Source organism: Schistocerca cancellata, chromosome 1 (genome assembly GCF_023864275.1).
Source record: "Schistocerca cancellata isolate TAMUIC-IGC-003103 chromosome 1, iqSchCanc2.1, whole genome shotgun sequence".
Taxonomy (NCBI): Eukaryota; Metazoa; Arthropoda; class Insecta; order Orthoptera; family Acrididae; genus Schistocerca; species Schistocerca cancellata.
The window spans coordinates 216,663,057-216,685,090 of record NC_064626.1 but is presented as its reverse complement, the minus strand read 5'-3'; the positions used below and the strand labels follow the sequence as shown (position 1 = coordinate 216,685,090).

The window sequence follows — 22,034 nt, the reverse complement described above, 5'->3', positions numbered from 1 at the left end:
AGCAGAAAGCCCTGCAGCTAGGTATAGGCGCCTTAGGTCTCAATGACGAATGAACTGTTACTCGAAACCGTGGAAGCCCATTTACCAATGTGAATAAAGTGCATTGCAATAAATTCCTTCACAGACGTTCAGACGCATCATTGAAAGTGTCCCCAGCCGAGTTCAAACCATCATAAAGGTGTAGGATGGACACACCACAAAGTAATGTCCACTAACGTGTCTGAATACTTTTGAGCAAACATTTTCTCAGTTCACTACATACATTAGTTATTTGAAAACAAACACTATAACGTGATTTTGTGCTACACCGCCTTTGTTTTTGTTTCAGAAGTTCTCTGATACGGTGACATTGTTCAAAATTTTTTCGAGAGTCCGAGAGAGAGTGCGAGATTGGTAGAAGGGAGAATCAATGACTGAATCTGTGAAGCGCGCTGACTCAGTCATCGAAAAGGCGAGGAACCCAATTTGGGCCCAGACCCACTTGCAATAGCAATCTGTGACATATTTTTTAACCGGAACTTGTCCCACTTGGGTGCAAGGAATTTCACCCACAAAATTAATAGAATGTTTCACATTAATGAAGTTGCTTGTTTCGTTGCAGAAAAATATGTTCGACGGGGGAAGCGCTTGGAAATGGAGCCCGACGAGAAATATGTACTACTTGCACCAGTTCCACGAGAAGCAGCCAGACCTGGACTACAGGAACCCAAATGTCCTCAGCGCCATGCAGGTAAGCAACGGATGATGACATCCAACGTCTTTGGCAAGTCCATACTTAACAAATGTGCAGCACGCAACACGCCTTCCTTCTGCAAAGAACACTGCTCAGGAATATCATCGTTCTCGTTGCGATCCACGCTGTTTGCCTCTCTGACACAATTATCTCGCGGATGGTTAAGAAAACACTATACTGGTATACTCAAATTCATCTCTTCCACTAATACGTCCATTTAACTGTCTTAATACAAATCGTATGTGCCTTTTCATCAGCTGTATTGGGTTAATTGTTCTTCGTTCCGCTGGTACTGATTTGGACCATATTGACAATATTATTGTACATAGAAAACCCCAAATCCAACCAGTGTCCCGTCTCCTCAACAACACTTGCCTCGTACGAGCTTACATCTGCTCAAAACACGAACTCCACAACTGTCACAAAGCTATCCTCTGTGGTGACCCGGTACACTTTTGGTTTGCAGAAGGCTTCCGTTTTATATTACGACCCACGTGCGGTACTCATCTATACAGTCTTCAATAAAGCATGAACTTATGTCTCCCGTGGTTCTTCTCCAACAAAGGCTAATTCTCTCCGCTTCTGGGTATTTATGAGAATAACTGATGTCGTGCGAAATCTTCTCAGATCAGTTTTCACCTTTTTAATAACACGTAGAAACGCTCAGCTGTATTGGGTTAATTGTTCTTCGCTCCGCTGGTACTGATTTGGACCCTATTGACAATATTATTGTACACAGAAAACCCCAAATCCAACCAGTGTCCCGTCTCCTCAACAACATTTGCCTCGTACGAGCTTACATCTGCTCAAAACACGAACTCCGCAACTGTCACAAAGCTATCCTCTGTGGTGACCCGGTACACTTTTGGTTTGCAGAAGGCTTCCGTTTTGTATTACGACCCACGTGCGGTACTCATCTATACAGTCTTCAATAAAGCATGAACTTATGTCTCCCGTGGTTCTTCTCCAACAAAGGCTATATCTCTCCGCTTCTGGGTATTTATGAGAATAACTGATGTGCGAAATCTTTTCAGATCTGGTTTCATCTTTTTAATAACACGTAGAAACGCTCTGCTGAAGTAGTAGTTTGACCATTCTAAATATCGTATTTTCACCGAATGCAATGAGTTTTTTGTTACCTTTGCTCCTATTAACTACCAATAGGTTCAATCATCTTCTTCGTCTCCTTCCTTAGCGTTTGTCCCGCGTGCTGGTGGGGTCCGCTGCTTTGCCTCGTTGTCGCCACTTCTTGCGATCTTGTGCCTGATAAGGGTGAAGGCCTGAGATCACCAGGTCTTCATGCAGGCCGTCAAGCCATCGCTGCCTTGCTCGTCCTACTAGCGTTTCCCATTTACATTTAGGTTGAAACTGGTCTTTACCACTGTTGTCTCGGCTGCTCCAAGTACATACCCGTATCAACGTAGGCGGATTTCTCTTATTTTGTCTACTATTGGTGCAACATGAATTGCTGTAATAATAATTATAAAAGGTGGAAATTTTATTTATGCACTGACTTTTAAATATATATGATGGTATCTGATACTCAAGTACTAATGCAAAGAAACGTAATGATGCTAAAATGCTTTAAATTCTTGCTATGATTTAATCTTTAAAATTTAATAATTCTCTTCCTTTTAATATTTAATTAATTAACTTACGTCGTTCAGTTTTCGTAACGCTGACGGCGTTAAAATTTAAAGTTGTTCACTCCCTGTTTTGTTTTCTTTCAATTGTTGCGAGCCAGCGATGGTGCAATGCTGTACGCTTTCAAGTCTACACATTTATAAAAATCAGGTCCAGGAAACACTTTTGTGATCACGGTTGCAATTTAGACGGTATTCGCGTAATTGTACTGATTAAGAGTTATTGTTTCCGAAAGATGCAGGTTCGATTAAAGCTGCACGTATAATGAAAATAGTCCTAACACGTCGCGTAACAAAAAGTAACATGCGAATCACAACCGTGGTCAAACGAAGTTATTCAGGACAGGTTTAGATTAAACACCGCAATTTTCAGTCTTTAGAAATCACAAGCCGATACACTTTTGAGATATTTGTTTTGAATAACTTGTTTTGAATACCTTTTCTTATACAATATGGTGATTGTTCGCAAGGATTATCTCTATCTCTCCTTTTTACAGCCTTTATACATTCACATTACATACATCGATTAAGAAACTTTTCTTTCTCTACCTACCAGTACTAGAACAAAATCCGCCCCGACCAAATGTCTCTCTCACTTAACAATCATATACAGTTTCGTAGTACAAACAATGCTAGTTTATTCCGTGAACTAGAAAGTCTTTGATTTACTGAGCACAAAAATTAAAATAATAAAGTTATAATTACATTTTTAATATCGTCAATTCTTCTTTATATCATGAAAACAAGGTTTGACATCGTCGTAATATTATATTTCATCGTTGTAGCACTATAAACACCATACAGCCTGCGAACATCATTATTTGTGAGGTGGTCATGCAATGTTAAACCCGATGTCCACCTAAGCATTTTCGTCTCCATAACAGCACGTCTTTCCTCTACTTCCTTTGTTGAAGGCCAGCATTGAGCCCCATACAGTGCAACTGGACGGATTACCGATCGGTATACTTTTGATTTGAGCCTGTTTGGAATTTTTTTGTTGCTTAGTACTACAGTAACGGAACGCCATTTGAGCCACGCGCTGCTAAGGCGGTTGGACATTTCTGCACCGAGATTTCCATCGGCAGCAATTGTCGAGCCCACTTACTTAAAAGTCGTTGCTTTTGGGAGGTCAACACCATTGATTCTGATGGTTACAGAGTCATTTAAATATGTCGGAAGGTAATATATTTTCAACGCATTGAGCCGTAGTCCTACATCTGCGAGGCGGTCATTCCAGACTTGAAGTTGTAGATCATTCTTATCTTCACTGGCCAGTAGCACATCATCAGCGTACAGTAACGTCCAGGGTGAGGTTTTCTGCACGTTTCTTGTGACGGTATCCATGACAGTGATAAATAGGAGCGGCGAGAGAACAGATCCCTGATGATGATGATGATGATGATGTTTGGTTTGTGGGGCGCTCAACTGCGTGGTTATCAGCGCCCGTACAATTATCCAATCTTTTCTCAGTCCAATTTCGCCACTTTCCTGGATGATGATGAAATGATGAGGACAACACAAACACCCAGTCATCTCGAGGCAGGTGAAAATCCCTGACCCCGCCGGGAATCGAACCCGGGACCCCGTGCTCGGGAAGCGAGAACGCTACCGCGAGACCACGAGCGGCGGACACAGATCCCTGATGAACTCCCACGGAAATAAGGAAGTCTTCAGATAGTCCGGCAGCTGACTGTATCTGGCTCTTCGGGTTCTGGTAGAGCAGGCTGACCCACCTAACGAGCTCTTGTACTCCATGCTCTCGCAGGGCAAGCCAAATTAACTCGGCCGGCCGATGTGGCCGAGCGGCTCTAGGCGCTTCAGTCCGGAACCGCGCTGCTACTACGGTCGCAGGTTCGAATCCTGCCTCGGGCATGGATGTGTGTGATGTCCTTAGGTTAGTTAGGTTTAATTACCTTTCCTTGACGTCTTGATCAAGAGAAGGGCTGACGGCACCCTAGGTCATGGGGTGTATCGGAAGACAACGCACACTGATCTGTATTTGCACGCAGACAGCTGCCACCACCCTTCACAGAGGAATGGGGTACTTAAAACTCTAGTACATATGGCGCGCACTATCTCTGACGCAGAGAGTCTACCCCAGGAGTTGGAACATCTGAGAACTGTATTTCGAAAAAATGGGTACCCAGAGTGGTAGATTCAACGTGCTCTCCGCCAAACCACTACAGCACAACCTGTGGAGATGGATGAAATCACGAGGGAGGAGGTAGGTACTGCGTTTATTCCATATACAGGCGCACTCTCGGGGAAAATCGCCCGCATTTTGAAGAAACACCGGGTCGAAACTGTTTTGTCCTCCGAATAAAACTCGTGCACTGGTGGGGAGCGCCAAAGATGACCTCGGTTTGAGGAAGGCCGGCGTGTACCAGATTCCGTGTCAATGTGGCAAGTCGTATATTAGTCAGACGATGCGTACCGTCGAGGATCGATGCCGTGAACACAAGAGGCACACTCGACTGATGTATCCGAGCAAGTCGGCGGACGCTGAACATTGTCGGAAAATCACGCTATGGAGTATGAACGCACGAGGATTCTGGTACAGACGTCGAGATACTGGGACAGCATTGTTAGAGAGGCCATCGAAATTCGCAACAACGACGACCTCATAAACCGTGACTGTGACAATAATCTTAGCAAGGCTTGGGAACCAGCGATTAGTTTAATCAAGAGTAAATCGAGTAAACATGTAGTTGTGACGACCACGGCGGACAGAGCCGTCACTCCGACGTCATCTCAGACGCCGTCGCAATCTGTTCCACCGCGCGACCGTGGCGTGGGGCGCGGGGCGCGGACAGCGGAGGGAGCGCGCCGCGGGCGGAGGGTATTTAAATCGGCCGCCGCCACAACCGAACCCAGTTCCCTCTGAGCAGCCATAGCGTACGGATCTCCGTGCCGGCACGTTCACAGGAGCTCAGTCCGTCAGTTCACCTGATAATGGGCGACATGTATGATCGCCGAAATATCGTGCCCGTTGGACACTGTAGACCGGCAGTACATCCGTGGATATTTTAATTAGGTTTAAGTAGTTCTACGTCTAGGGGACTGATGACCTCAGATGTTAAGTCCCATAATGCTTAGAGCCATTTGAACCAAATTCACTCGTGTGGTAATCGGTCAAAGGCCTTTTCGAAGTCGAGAAAGGCAAAGTGTAGATGTTTTCACTTTTCACGAAGTAGTAACTACCAATAGGTTCAATAATTCTTCAAAATCCTAGTAGGGCCGTTAAACCGCGTAGAAGAGAAAGGAATGAATCAGAAAATTAATGCAAGTTGTTGTTGAAGCGTAAAATTGTGAGCGTTCCACTAGAAACAATGATGCGTTGCGTCAGCAGTCGATAATACACAGGTTCTGTTTAACTGAATTGCTCCGTAATATTTCCGTATATTAATTCTGTCAGATTCACCGCTAAAACTTCTTCTATAAGTTCCACTGTAGAATGTGATATCCGTTATTCTTCTCAGTTCTTCCATTTTAATAGGCTTCATAACAGCTTTGGACATTAAATCATTCATCAGTAGCCATCCATAGATGTTATGATTTCTTGCAAACTTGATGTACGAGTAAGGCTCCAAGATGAAATGGTTTACGTAAAGCTAGTTTGAATTCTAATTTGAATCATTAACCGATTTATTTTTACGGACTTGATCCGTGGCTATCACTTTTAAAGACAATAATTATCAATGTTTACAACATTACTATCGCTTCTTTTAAGGTAGTAATGTCACTTTCCAAGGATGAGTACAACCAACAATATTATTTGAGATTTGTGATAATTTGAAAATTAGTATTTTCTCACCAATGTGTTTTGAATGTTGATTGCCTGCTCAGAATATATTCGATAAACGAAGAAATTCGTTTTAAGATGACTCACTAACAGACATGTGACATATTAATCACTTTTCAGTAAATTGAACAAATACTTCTTTTCTTGTCGTTGTAGAGATACTACTCTACTCTAAAGAGGTGCTCGATACAAGTTAACGAAGACATACGTTTTTTTAATTACACACTGATAGGTGTTAGATAGATAATTACACATGAAAAACATTTTCAAGACTGATTTTGCTATTAACAGACAGTGTACTATTTCTTGACAGTGATCCCATTTTGTTCTCTCTGCCGCAAACGCCGAGCGGTTCTAGGCGCTTCAGTCCGGATCTGCGATGCTGTTACGGTCGCAGGCTCGAATCCTGCCTCGGCCATGGATGTGTGTGATGTCCTTAGGTTAGTTAGGTTTAAGTAGTTCTAAGTTCTAGGAGACTGATGACCTCAGATGTTAAGTCCCATAGTGCTCAGAGCCATTTGAACCATCCGCCGCAGACTTCCGGCATCATCGTTCAATGACCCACATTGACGATTGCTGCATCGGTAGAACACCACCAGATCACCTTGCCGCAACTTGCTGTTGCGACACGATATCGACAAAAAGAAAAAGACATTTTATAATACACATTGCATACAACAGACGTTGATTATCATTCAGTGCTTTTTACTTACCTGGTGTCGCTCAAGCGGAATGTAAGGACATTGGTGGTTCTTAAAATCAGCAGCACTTCACCTTTCCGCGACTCCCTGAACTCTGAAAAAATTAGCAGACTTCTCATTTTCTCTTGACCACTTTCCACAAGACATCAGGAAATCATGCTGCAGGAGTGTAGCAAAGTTAAGCTGAAGACTGTAACTACATTATTATGACAGAACATATGAGAAGGTAAATTATTATCTTAAATACGCTGTCAGAAGGACACGAGAAATTTTTAAAGGAAAGAGATTGAATTATAGCGAGCTGCAATGGATAGTTCAAATGTGTGTGAAATCTTATGGGACTTACCTGCTAAGGTCATTAGTCCCTAAGCTTTCACGCTACTTAACCTAAATGATCGTAAGGACAAACACACACACACCAATGCCTGAGGGAGGACTCGAACCTCCGCGGGATCAGCCGCACAGTGCACGATTGCAGCGCCCTAGACCGCTCGGCTAATCCCACGCGGCTGCAATGGACAGTGTTTCACTTCACAACGAACGTATATTTAAGCTTCGTTTAGAAGCGGCCAGCACGTACACGAAGCTCGCTCATTACTCGGCAGCTGCTTGGCAGTGGACGAGCGAGGAACTCGTGCCTCGAGTCCAAGGGTTCATGACCGACGTGACTGGAGCACAGCTGTAGCAGAAGGGTATCGGTGTTGTGTAATGATCAATTTCATGCACCGGAAATTAGATGAGCGACAAGTACACGTTTAATGAATACATCATTTCAGCATAATAATGTTTTAGTCGTCCAGCTCCCTAGTTGAGTGCACAGAGCGGTTGTCTGCAATGCGGAGAACACGTCTTCAGTTTCCGGTTCTGCCAGGAAAGGGTTGCACCCGGCCTTGTCAGGCCAATTGAGGAACTACTTGTTTCAGAATTAGCGGTCTAAGGTTTACAGAGCGTACAACGGCTGGGAGAGCAATATATTGATCCATGCTCAGTGTGAGGGTAGGTTAGTATCCTAGCTTTTGATATTCAATGGTCAAAGTGTACACAAGTTGGAGTGAGAAAAATCTAGACATAACACTTACTGTGGCCTAAAGCATGATGGTACTTTACCAAGTGGCATCTGAAACGGTGTTGTCTCTATGCAGGATCTGAAACGCTAATTCCCTACTCTGGCCTTGACTGAATTCACTCAGTCGCAACTTTACTGCGATCTGTAGAACGTTAATCTTTCCCTAGTCAAAATACTGGCTATTGCACACTCGCTATGGGTTGGAGCGTTGTGCACAATTTCTTTGCCCACAAAAATTGCCGCAGTAATAATTAGCTATCGCTTTGCTATCTGTCGCCACAGTATGTGAAGCGTATCATCCTCACTTCGCAGAATGCAAATCTCTCAATGCCCTCACTTATTTCCACACACTTGGAACAAGACGAGAGACAGACAGGTCTCAAAATGCTTCTATACAATAGGGATGTGCCCACCGTGTCGCGTCTGCATCGCTAAGTATGGCTTCAGCCAATCACCGTCTCGCTAGAGGTGAATGAACATTTTTTTTATTGCTGGGTCGCAGTCTAGCGCTCTTAATGACGAGCAGCCACTTCCCCTTGGTCCCTGCCTCATTTACATTAAAAGGAATAATGTATTGTTCTGGCCTTATTCCTTTATGCGCTGAAGCTCGCCATTCTCTTGCTAAATGTGATTTTTGTGATATCATTAACCACTTGCTCGGTTCGTCTCCAAAATGCGTTTAACTTGTTTGTTCATGCCATTCCGTGTATTGGTAGATATTGTTTTGTTAGTTTCCGATACATGAGATTAAGTGCAATTGCCTTTTGTTGGTATAATATGATTATTACTTTCTGAGGATCTCATACTGTATCATCCTGTTATTGTGGATCAAGCTCATGTAAGGCCCGTAAAATCAGGATGCCTTACAACTTAGTAAACACTTCTTTCTAGCAGCACGAATGAAACTACTTTTTACTGGCGTTTTGTGCCTTCTAAAACACAACATACAATGAAATCAAACCGATCGTTGCGAAATTGAGAGTTATCATTTTCTTCCACCCTCTCCTTCAATTATGCTTTACAGGAGTTGTTTGCAGTAGTGTCTAACCTTGTGCTGTAATGTGGTATATGACTGTAAATCTCGTTAATGTAGCTTTGGAGTTTTGTTTTAGTAGTTTAAGACTTAATTTCTATTTTCAAGTTTTCTTAACAGTTTTTGGAAAGTTACGGTGTGTTATGATGAAATATCTCTGACTCTCATATTTTCTCGAGACCTGATGAAATTAATTAAAATTAAGAGAGCATGCACCATCGCTGCAAATCATAGGGCTAACCATGTATCCTGTTAACTATGTTGTTATTGTGGTTGACATTTTCCAATGTCGTTACATTTTCTTTTCTTTCTTTCCCCCTTTAAACGCATCTTATTTTCAGCATTTATATAGTTACTAGTTTCTGGGTAACGTAGTATGCCAAATGTCTTCCCTAGAACTTCCAGCATCCGTATGATGCGTGTTATCATTTCTTAATTACGCTAGGATTTTGGATACAGTGTCATTGATTCATTGTAGAAGGAAGGATTTGTAGCTGAAGGCTGCTAATAATATTCGGAGCAATGAAAGGATGTACGGGTGTAGCAGACACGTTCTCTGTTCACAGGGGGAGATGAAGTTCTGGCTGGACAAGGGGGTGGACGGTTTCCGCATGGACGCTGTGATGTGTCTGGTGGAGGCTGAGGGTTTCCCTGACGCCGTGGAGGGCCAACCTACACCCATGCAGCACCAGGACGAGACGTACGTCGTCATACAGGAATTCAGGAAACTCATGGACAATTACACAAACACGTAAGTTGGACTTTTTGTGTCATTAGCAAATGAAGATGTAAGTGCAAGAAATGGATAATAACCATTTTTCCCGAAAATAAGTTGCTTTTCTCACAGATTTGTGTGCACAGGTGCCCTCTATCCTCCAGTGTTTGAATTTCTGGAAAATGTTGATTATTTTGGTAACTAGGTGGTATTTAAGTTCAGTAATCTTTTTAGAGCGCAAAAAGTAAATAGCTGTAAATATCTATTTCTTGCTCTTGGTCAAACTGGCCTCAGATGCCATTGCTACAAAGAAAAAAAAAAACGAATGAAATTCTAACAGTCCTAAATCATTATGTAGAAGACCATGTATCATATGAGTTGAAACACTGTGTATTTCCACAGATAATTATGGAGGAGAGAATGAATATATTGTAGAGGCTTAAAAACTTGAGCACACTTGTTGAGTTAGCTAGATATATAAAGATTTACCACCATTTTCATCAGCATCGCCATTCATTTATGCCCTATGAGTGCATGTTTTCCCAAAATTGAGAAGATCAAGTGGAAGAAATATTGTTTTTCCCTGCTGGAAAAGTGGCATGATATCATATCATCAGCATCCAGTAAATTCACTATGGTGAAAGTGCCGCAGGACATAATATTTGATTTTAAATTACATCTGGAGCTACACTACTGGCCATTAAAATTGCTACACCAAGAAGAAATGCAGATGATAAACGGGTATTCATTGGACAAATATATTATACTACAACTGACATGTGATTACATTTTCACGCAGTTTGAGTGCATAGATCCTGAGAAATCAGTACCCAGAATAACTAACTCTGGCCGTAACAAAGGCCTTGATACGCCAGGGCATTGAGTCAAACAGAGCTTGGTTGGCGTGTACAGGTACAGCTGCCCATGCAGCTTCAACGCGATACCATAATTCATCAAGAGTAGTGACTGGTGTATTGTGACGAGCCAGTTGCTCGGCCACCATTGACCAGACGTTTTGAATTGGTGAGAGATCTGGAGAATGTGCTGCCCAGGGCAGCAGTCGAATATCTTCTGTATCCAGAAAGGCCCGTACAGGACCTGCAACATGCGGTCGTGCATTATCCTGCTGAAATGTAGGGTTTCGCAGGGATCGAATGAAGGGTAGAGCCACGGGTCGTAACACATCTGAAATGTAACGTCCGCAGTTCAAAGTGCCGTCAATGCGAACAAGAGGTGACCGAGATGTGTAACCTAACCAGTTGCACCCCATACCATCACGCCGGGTGATACGCCAGTATGGCGATGACGAATACACGCTTCCAATGTGCTTTCACCGCGATGTCGCCAAACACGGATGCGACCATCATGATGCTGCAAACAGAACCTGGATTCATCCGTAAAAATGACGTTTTGCCATTCGTGCACCCAGGTTCGTCGTTGAGTACACCATCGCAGACGCTCCTGTCTGTGATGCAGCGTCAACGGTAACCGTAGCCATGGTCTCCGAGCTGATAGTCCATGCTGCTGCAAACGTCGTCGAACTGTTAGTGCAGATGGCTGTTGTCTCGCAAACGTCCCCATCTGTTGACTCAGGGATCGACACGTGGCTGCACGGTCCGTTACAGCCATACGGATAAGATGCCTATCATCTCAACTGCTAGTGATATGAGGCCGTTGGGATCCAGCACGGCGTTCCGTATTACCCTCCTGAAACCACCGATTCCATATTCTGCTAACAGTCAATGGATCTCGACCAACGCGAGCAGCAATGTCGCGATCCGATAAACCGCAATCGTGATAGGCTATAATCCGACCTTTATCAAAGTCGGAAACGTGATGGTATGCATTTCTCCTCCTTACACGAGGCATCACAACAACGTTTCACCAGGAAACGCCGGTCAACTGTTGTTTGTGTATGAGAAATCGGTTGGAAACTTTCCTCATGTCAGCACGTTGTAGGTGTCGCCAGCGGCGCCAACCTTGTGTGAATGCTCTGAAAAGCTAATCATTTGCACATCACAGCATCTTCTTCCTGTTGGTTAAATTTCGCGTCTGTAGCACGTCATTTTCGTGCTGTAGCAAATTTATTGGCCAGTAGTGTATTTTTCAGCTTGGTGGTAATGAATGGCAACGATTCTTTTACGATAAGTAAATACCACAAATTCATATTATGAGGGAGGAAGATTTTTGTATCTGTTACTCAGAACAGTGATTTTGGATCCAAGTTCTGTGTCTTTAAGATTAAGTAAATAGCAGTGCTTCAAGTACCTCCACTCTACATGACTCCACTGCCTTCTGTAGCAACATACATCCAGATTTAATGAAACTTGCGGAAAAGTATACCCTCGTATACACAACAAATGATAGATGGATCTCAAATGTGCAGTTGGGAATGAAGAATCTATCATACGATAGCGTTTGAACAGTTACACGACACAGGATGTTTTGGCAGTTTTGACATACACACATGATTTTCTTGCTTTTAAGATAATTAATTTTCAGTTTCATTTTCGTTTGTGCAGGCGTACACTTTCATTACAATTTTTACAATGCAAAACGGAGAAAGTTACAGACAAGTTTCCAAAAATATTTTCTTACGATTTATTAGTACTTTTCTAAAGTGCATATTAACTGGAGTCTTGGCTTTCAACTTCCGAAACACTTCTGTATTCTTTCTTGATTTTTCACATTTCTTTAAATGGTTTCAAGTATATTTATTCTACTTTATTTATGTATTTAGTTGTCTCTTAATAAATTATTACTCACATACAGTATCAAATTCTGTGCAATAGATCTTGATTCATAAAAGATTACAGCATGAACTGGATAATTCTAACATTCGTATTGCTCCTTTTATATATATTCCTTATGGATCAGAGAGGAAGTATAAAACTCACACTGCAGGCTATTTGGAGTTACATTTCCACATGTAATCTAAGTATTCAACGAAATGTTTGGAAAACACAGTGAAAAATGTTTTTCTAATTTTTCTCAGAACTTTGTTTCTGGTTATTAACCTATTATTGCAGCCGAGTCTTCAAATATTCCGTTTGAGAAGTTTGATCTGAACACGTTGTATATTATTGTGAAATGGGAGATCCTGAAAAATAGCTTCAGAAGTGTAATTGTAAATCATTTCTGTGTTCGTACGTATGTAGGATGTGTTCTTTTTACATTTTCTGCTGTGATTTGTTATGCCCTCTGGGAAAATAAAGTAGGCAGCAAAAACGTGTAACAGACAATAAAAAAGTTTTTTTGGCCTTTAGTTTCAATGGGAATGATTGTATAGCCTTAATGTAACTGCTAATTATGATAACTACCGCCCACAGCTCTTGGTTCTCTGTACATCGTTCATATCGGAAACAATACGACGCACCCATGGAACTAGCAGTTATATCCACTGCAGATTCCCAAAGCATGCTGGTACTTCTCTTTCATACAATGTGCTCTTTGTGATCTACTCATTACAGTTTAGCAACACATAACTGACCTGTGTGTTTTAGGTATATTTTGGATATTTAGGGCCCTGTCGTTTCTGTTAGTAAAAGAAAAGTCGCCAAAACAGCAACGCATGGAAATATATAGAGCAAGAAATTTCGAAAATTAGATAAGTTGTTATCAGGGTAGTGTTATGTAAAAATTACCACAATCAAGTCCCCTTGCGTCATCTATTCATAGAAGATACCACCTTGTGTGAATCTAGGACTCTACTTTCTATGGTGAAATGATAATTGTCGGTAGTAGGTCGACAGCGGTCAAGGCTTCATTCAGCTGATGAGTTCGGGGAAGCAGAGTTACAGGTTGTTGACGTCTCTTTCTACACTTCCAAATATAACTTTCCGTCATCTCGAATTTTTACCTGCGATGGATACCTAGGATACTAATTATAATACAAATAAAATATTTTAATGTAGTAGTAAGTTGTAGTGCAGAATCCTTAGTATATCGCGTCATTACAGTTTACAAGAAATCGTAGTTTATAGTAATACATCATTTTACAAGAATTCATCCGAAAATCTGGAAGGTACATGTGTCATAGAACTGATTTAACGTCAATAATAGCAACGTACACGCACTACTTTGACATCATAATATACACGATACAGAATCAAAGTGTGCACTCACTATTTTCTCGGTGGAGGGCGTTCCCATTTCTGGCTTACACTGTTCAACTTCTTGTGGGTCGTTGGACTGACGAAACATGTCGGATTTGTTGTTGGTAGAAAAGACGTTCAGCCTGCGAATATTTGACTTTCGCCTGCTGCAATGTTTTCCGTTTTTGGTCAGGCCGCAAGTCTATCTAGACGTGCAAACCCACAGATGAGCAACTGAATAGTGCGCTGTGTTAAACATAGACTTCAAGAACTCACAACCATTTTTGAGACGCTGAGTTTTCGTGCTACTATAATCGCCGAAAGTTATCCGCAAAATTGTTATAACGGCAAAACATAATCGTTTTTATGTAAATTGAAGGGGAGTGGGGAGAAATGAAAGGAAATGGAAGGACCTGATAACATCAACTGTATCGGGACTTTATGCGGAAGCGGCGGCGATGAGAGAAAATGTGTGTCGAACCGGGTCTCGAACTAGGGGTTTCCTGCTTACTAGGCAGCTGTGTTAACCACTGCGCCATCCGGACACACTGTCTATCGTAAATGCATGGACTATCTCGGCCCACTCACCAACCGACCCTCACTCCCACCTAGCGTCACATATCCACAGACCCCGTCTATGTCCTCCATGCTCGTTAATTTTAGATTCCCGCAGGAGGCTGAACGATATTGTGCATCTGCAATAAAGGTTGTGTATTCTTTGTTAATTGAAGTGAACCAAGTGTATGAATGTGTGGTGTCTGTTTTTTTGCACATGTCCGAACAGACACCACCCTTGCATGTAATCGTTTTCTCTAACATGTTCCTTTGGAGGGAGGAGGTGGGGGGGGGGTGCATGACGTCTCCAATCCTACCTTCCCCCATCTGGAGCCACAGCTGCGAATTATACCTACTCTCCAACCATGGAAATTCCTTTCCTTCACCTTCAACACGCAGCTGGCGATATGGACCCATCAATGTCGAATTGCAGCAGTATGGATTTGGTAACACTGCATGGGGCTCCTATGGTTCCTCACATCAACCATACACGAGATGTAATCAGAAAGCAACGGGTATTACCAAGCAGGGTAGCGCAGTGGATAACACACTCGACTCCCATTCTGGAGGAAGGTTCAAACCTGCGTCCGGCCACCCTGATTTAGGTTTCCCGTAATTTCCCTAACTCATTTAAGGCAAATGCCACTCTCGTTCTCTATCCTTCCCCAATCCGAACTTCTGCTCCGTCTCCAATGACCTATCCTCTTCCTCAAGTAATGGCAATTCTTGTTTTTTTTTTAGAGAATATTTATTCATCATCATCAACTTCGTCATCTTGAAACTAATCCCCCCTCAGTGCTTTTTCCAGTGTTAGAAGTTTTTTGTGTAACTCACTTTTCGTTATGATGCTCAGCTTCTTCAGCAATTCTGTTTTTATCTCATCAATGGTGGCAAAACGACGTATTTTCATGGTTATTTCCAGCCTCGGGTATAAAAAGAAGTCTCAAGGGGTCATTTGCGGCGAATTAGATGACTCAGGCAACAGAACGGTTTTTTAATTTGCCGAAAAAAAAGAGAGAAAACGAACAAGCCTTGATGTGTGAGCGGGAGCATTATCGTGATGCAATTTTCACAAGTAATTTTGCCCCAATAATGGTCTTTTTCTCCAGATTGCTTCCCGCAAATGGCGCATAACTTTCAGATAGCACTCCTTACTGACCTTATGACCTCAAGGCAGATACTCATTATGCACTGTCCCACTGTAATCGAAGAAAACAATGAGAAGATCCTTCATATGTGATAGAACCTTGTCGAACTTTTTTCGGTCTTGGTTCTGCATGCAGTTTCTATAGCGGCTATTTCACCTTTGCTTCAGCACCATACCCGCTTCACTTCACCTTTTGTAAGCTTTTAGAGAAATTCTCTATCGTTGTCGACTTCATTCAGTAATTCCTGGACGGCGCCTATGCGCCGTCGTTTTCAGTCGAACTGCAACAGTTTCGGAATAAACTTTGCTGCTTTACGTTCCATGCCCAAACCATCCAACAAAATTGCTTGGCATGAGCCAAATATTATGCCGACATCACCAGCAAAGTCTCTGATTGTGATTCGGCGGTTTTCCAGAACCATTTTCTTCCATATAGCCGTCAGGAACTGATGCGCTACGGTGTCCAGGGCTGTCCTTCTCTTCAACGTCTTCTCGACCTTCTTTAAAACATTTATACCACCCTGAAACTTTTGTCTCACTCAAACTAGATTCGCCAAAATCCACAGTCAATATTTCTCAGGCAAAATTTAATACAAATTCTTTCATACATCTCTTTTGAAAGTAAAAATTCACCGAGACTCGAAAACACGTATAATCTTTTCGACTGTCAACAAAGAACAGCTAAAGATATAAACATACATCAGGAACAAGTGCACCAAAAAGATAAAAAAAGTTGAAAAGCGGATGTATAAATTCCGCAAATTTAAAAAAAAAATCCCGTAACGTTTTGATCATACCTCACATTTGGAAACGACAGAGCATTTTGCTTGTACCTCGGATACATTTACGAACAATCACAGTTACTATAAACGTCACTTCAGTGGCAATGGCACAGGAAGGATCCCGAACACATCTGATATCTCGTGGAGTGCACAACAAGGTACGTAGCTGCTTTCATCAGGGTGAAAGATGATTCCACATGATACTATGTAGGTACTGTTAATTCAATTGTTGTGCATGCAGGCCGGAGCTCTGGTCTACTAAAGCAAAGAAAAATAATAAATACAGACTTTACCGGCATATACTGCTGGTGGAATCCTTCTGACGTTTGCATCAGGGAGGCTACATAGAAATCCCTCAAAGTTTCGATGAGTGCCACTCTCATCATCTATTGGCGCAGTGTCGAGGTCAAGTGGGAATCATATATACATATACGTAAGCGGCGGCCACCTCTCCCTGTAACCCCTTTTGCTCTGGCGTGGCCATCGATGTGCCATCGTGGGAGGCGGACTGCCGTTCGACTCTCGGCTCTTACAGTCTTTCCCAGACTCGCGAAGCGTCAAGTGTTGCGCGGGGTCTCAGCATACAGCTGCTAATGAAAGATTCCACGTCGAACTCTAGTGATAGTCCTCGTACCTGCAGACGAGATTTTCATGGAGCCTTATCTCAATTCCTTCTTTAATCATCCTCCTCCAGAAGGCACAATTTGGCACAATATTCTCGATTTCTCAAATTTATTAATGATGTGTTCTGCCACCTCTGACTTCGTGCTTCAAATATACTCACCTAATGTGCCGGGTAATTGCGGTTGCAATTGGTCCTTGGCTTGGAGCTAAGCATATATTTAGTTTTTTTTATAATTGTCCAAAGATAGCTTTGATGGTGTTTTTTGTGAGGATTATCGCAATTTTGACGAAGAAGTCCCAATGTAGGAGATAAACGCGAGTTTGTCTTTCTCTGACTGTTGTTTGGCGATGGGTGTATCACTTGGTTTCTTCAGTGCACATCTATCTGCCTTCGCCGTCCCCATTTTGCCGAAGTCACAAATCTAAGAATTTTTAACGTATTGCAGCCCTGTTAGCAATTGTGATAAATGAATATGTCAAAAATCCGCCTCAGTTGCGAAATTTTTCTATTACCAGTAACATTTCGCAGCTGAGGCGGATTTTTTACATATTTATTGAAGTCACAAATGGCACATGGCTCATGAAGTACTCATCACGGAAATTGATCAAAAACAAATTTCGAACCTTGATGGTGGAAGACAATCTTAGAGTTTTGGCCCCACGCTGTATTCAAAGTGATATGTTAAGACCACTAAGTTATGAAGATATGAGGGCTGCCCAGGAAGTAATGCACCACATTTTTTCTTCAATAATTCTTTATTGAACATAATTACGCACACGAAAGAATGGTGTTTTATCTATACACTCTATTTTTCCACATAATCTCCATCCAGTTCTATGGCCTTCCTCCACCGCGGAACAAGAGCGTGTATGCCCTGTCGGTACCAATCTTTGTTCTGGTAACGGAGCCAGTGCTTCACCGTGTGAATCATCCTCTCTTCGTCCTCAAAATGTCTTCCACGAATGGCGTCGTTTAATGTCCCAAACAAGTGGAAGTCCGAGGAGGTGTGACAGGTGTGATAGCTGGGGATGGTCACCCCTACCGCTGCAAATTATGGAGCTCCGCTGAACCGCCTTCTGATGACCTCACCCTCCGTGCCCAGCGAAACTGTACTTCTGTCGACAGCAGATGCTCCATACACTTCACACAAGCGTTTTTGAATATCCCTCACAGTTTCTTTCTCTGCAGTGAGAAATTCAATGACTGCACGTTGCTTGTAACGTACACCACCTACAGACGCCATTTTGAAACTGTCATGCAGCTACGCTATCTATTGGAAGTGACAGAAACTTGGCGCGCTCACTCAGGAGACTTCAGATAATTCATATGTAACGTTTCGCATTCATAACATTGTTTTCGGCTGAGGAAAAAAAATGCTGTGCATTACTTTCTTGGCAACCCTGGTTTTACAAGTAGATCCAATAGTACGAAGTCGAAACCAAGAAACCAATAAATTATTTGAAAGTCAAATTTTAAGCCTAATTGTTTGGGCTAGTATGTTGTATTGTTTGTTGTATTACTGTTGTTACCTTGCTTTTGTTTAACAAATATGTTTCCTTACGGTGAATGATGTCAGCCAAAACAGTTGCAGGATAAAGATTTATTAAAATTCTTGACCACGGTTTCGGTATATCTAAATATACCTTCATTAAAAGTAAAATATACTAAAATGGTGAAGGTATACACAGATATACTGAAACCGTGGTCATGGATTTTAATAAATCTTTATCCTGCAACTGTTTTGGCTGTCATCATTTACCGTGAATAATTTCAACAGTTGCTGTTTCAGCCATGTTTAAAATCTTGAGAAATATGTTTATTTACTGTTGCAATATGTTGTTTTTAAAAGTAAAACACCGATTTTTGCGTGGAAGGGACTCTCCAATTTTGCTCTTTAAAAACAAAAAATACGTAATTCTTTAGGCTTTCGTGGCCTTTGTCACTGAAGTTAAAATCTTCTGAGTTATTAGGCCGCGTCATATTTCTACTGAAATGATCGACGTTTCGTGGTGTCCACTACTGGTAACAGTAGTGGACACCAGAAGATCCTGAGGAAGATCCCAACAGAGAGGTCGAAACGTCGATCATTTTAGTAGAAATACGACGTGGCGTAAAGCCCCAGAAGGCCGGCTGGTGTGGCCGACCGGTTCTAGGCGCTTCCGTTTGGAACCCCGCGACCGCGACCGCGACAGGTTCGAATCCTGCCTCGAGCATGGATGTGTGTGATGTCTTTAGGTTAGTTAGGTTTAAGTAGTTTTAAGTTCTAGGGGACTGATGACCTTCGAGGTTGAGTTCCATATTGCTCAGAGCCATTTGAACCATTTTGAATAACCTAGAAGATTTTAACTTAAAAAAAAAACGTAGCTGTTCATACCGACGTTAAAAAATCGTGTTCAATATTTTTATGATATCAGTTTTCATCAATTTTTAATCTCGTCAATTCATTAATAATATGTTGTATAAAACAGTTTTGTACAGTTAAACAATAAACCTTAAATGGCTCCAAAAACTGTTCTGGCCAGTTGGTCATTACATAATATCCCCTGGTAAGGCCGCACTGCAGGTTCTCTCTAGTGGTCTATAGATAATAACTATGGTCTTGCTTCCTGTAAAGTGCTACTACGTCTCGCAGGGTGATGATGACTGAGGCGTACGGCACTGTGGAGCAGGTTGTGGGTTACTATGGCAACACCACAAATCCTGGGGCGCACTTCTCCTTCAACTTCCTGCTCATCACCGACCTCAACAGCAGATCCACCGCAGAAGACTTCGTCAACGTAATCGGAAACTGGATCGACGTGATCAACACACGGGAGCTCTGGTCCAACTGGGTGGTATGTATCCGAACGGAACTTACTGTCTTTCTGCAGGCATTGTCAGCCCTTAGCTCTGTGCGCGTGAGTGTAGTTTTACCCGTCACGCAGGTATCAGTTCCTACCTAGCCTATTGCAGCTCGTTGGTGTATCAACTGCCATTCCCACTGTTCGTGAAACATGTTGGTTTTAACATTTTTGTGCAGTACACCTGTCCTAATTTGACAAATGGCTGAATAGCACATGAAACAAAATCAGGCACAACGAAATAAAAATAAAGACAGAATTTTAAAAATGAAATGTGTGAGTCGACTAAATTGTCAACCCCAGTTAGACTTTATTACATTACAAACCGAGTCCAACAAGACAAATTATCGCCAATGTTCTTTAAAAATTGTAACACTACACTACTGACAACTAAAAGAGCAGAAAATTGATTGTTTATGAGTAATGACTCATCTCAGATTACTTAATCGCTTAGGCTACGAACGAAAATAAAATTTGTTGTTAAAATATCACAAGGTTTTTAAACACTATCTTACTGTCTAGTTTCTGAGATCGAGAGCAGAAAGAGAGACAAAATAAATCTCCATTTACCCTGGCAACGCCATATAACTATTTCCCGGTATTAAATTCTGCTTGAGATATCATTAATTCTATTGATATGACAGGCAGCCAGTACAAGGAATGCTTTATGTGGTACACTGCAACTATACATCATCACGAGAGTCTTGGCGGTTGGGAAAAATAAAGGGTGACATTCTTGCGTTTTTGTGATAACAGAAAAGCTTTGGGCACGGCCAGGGATACCACCATGTAGCTTGATCGTGAAAGTAGACTCTGTTCCCAAAAAACTGTTATTTCGTTGCAGCGTTTAAGAGATAAAAAGAAACATGCGAGTATTGTTCTTCCTCATTCTGGTACCTCGTCTGATGTTGTTGGCGCTGTGATACAGTTGCTCTGAACACGCACAGGCCGCCGCCCAAAGGTGCTCGACTTTTACGTCCGCTTAACTTCTTTTCGGAAAATGTTCTTCGTATCAGTCGTACTGGTTCGCAGAGTCTGAGACGTAACAGTGAAATTTCATTTCCATGACCAAGGCCATCCCCGACTGATATCACGTAATACCGTTCAAATGGCTCTGAGCACTATGGGACTTACTATCTGAGGTTATCAGTCCCTTAGAACTTAGAACTACTTAAACCTAACTAACCTAAGGACATCACACACATCCACGCCGGAGGCAGGATTCGCATCTGCGACCATAGTAGCAGCGCGGTTCCGGACTGAAGCGCCTAGAACCACTCGGCCACAGCGGCCGGCCGTAATATCGTAAGATAGTTAAATAATAAATTATTGTCTATTGGGTTTCAAAATATTAAGTGGAAAATTTCCAGTCCACTGACGCAATATACTTAAGAATCGAATTTAGGGCTCTCTGCGATGGAATTTTGAAGGCACCGAAATAAGAGAAGTCAAATAAGATAGCCATGTTTGCTATTGTTCCGGAAGGCGCAAGGGAGGAACGGCCGAGAGAGCAAAAATGAGACTGGCGTGAGCGTTAAGGTGTATCATGTGTCTTTTGGAACGTTCTAGAAGATGGGGACATGGATACAATTCCGGTAAACAGAAAAGTAAGATGAATTTTGCGTAGGCATGGCGTTTACTGATTGTCGATCGTATTGTTTTTTCCCCAACAAGGTTGACGTAACTGTTGAAACTGGTTCTGAAATAATCAATTTTCCTGTAATAAACGTAGAAATCTAACAAATCTTGAAAAATTTTGACTCTCTCAGTTTCAAGATACATAGAATAAAAATGTCAAATTAAATACTCAAATGAAAGAGTGTCCGTCAATCGTTCGCTGCTTTTCCCGAAAAGTTATAGGTGACTGAATCCTGCAAAAAGTCACTAATATCTTGCAGTTGATTCTAATTCTTTGAAACTCTGCCGAAAATTCAAGTTGCACATCTGGGGTCATGCCACTATTTGGACACCGCGGATAGTCAGTGCTAGAGGGTGAAAACTGAAGACTAAGAACTCTGTTTTTGGTGTTAATTTGTCCGTTTCCTAGAGCTACAAGTAGATAAAGGCATATTATGTACACACAGGCAGCTGATCAACTACTTTCTATTCTTATTGTATACTTTGAAGGAATTGTTAAGTTTTTACTATATTACTGTTACCATAATTTCTTCTTTCTTTTGTTATTCCACAGAAATGGTAGACAAATCTTTGATCTATTAAAACAAATGAAGAACTTTACGGCTTTGCTACATTACATCGTAAAAATATTTCCTGACTAGGGTTGATGCCATTCTGCAA

The 22,034-nt window shown here is 41.9% G+C and overlaps 1 protein-coding gene across 1 annotated transcript in view; it reads left to right on the top strand.

The window, feature by feature from the left end:
- LOC126165291 (uncharacterized) overlaps positions 1 to 22,034 on the top strand; it is a 380,023-nt gene that overhangs the window by 39,872 nt on the left and 318,117 nt on the right. The window contains exons 4-6 of the mRNA XM_049920310.1: positions 602 to 730; positions 9,545 to 9,729; positions 19,529 to 19,730. Of these exons, the coding sequence (XP_049776267.1) occupies positions 602 to 730; positions 9,545 to 9,729; positions 19,529 to 19,730 (516 nt within the window). The remainder of the gene's footprint in view (positions 1 to 601; positions 731 to 9,544; positions 9,730 to 19,528; positions 19,731 to 22,034) is intronic.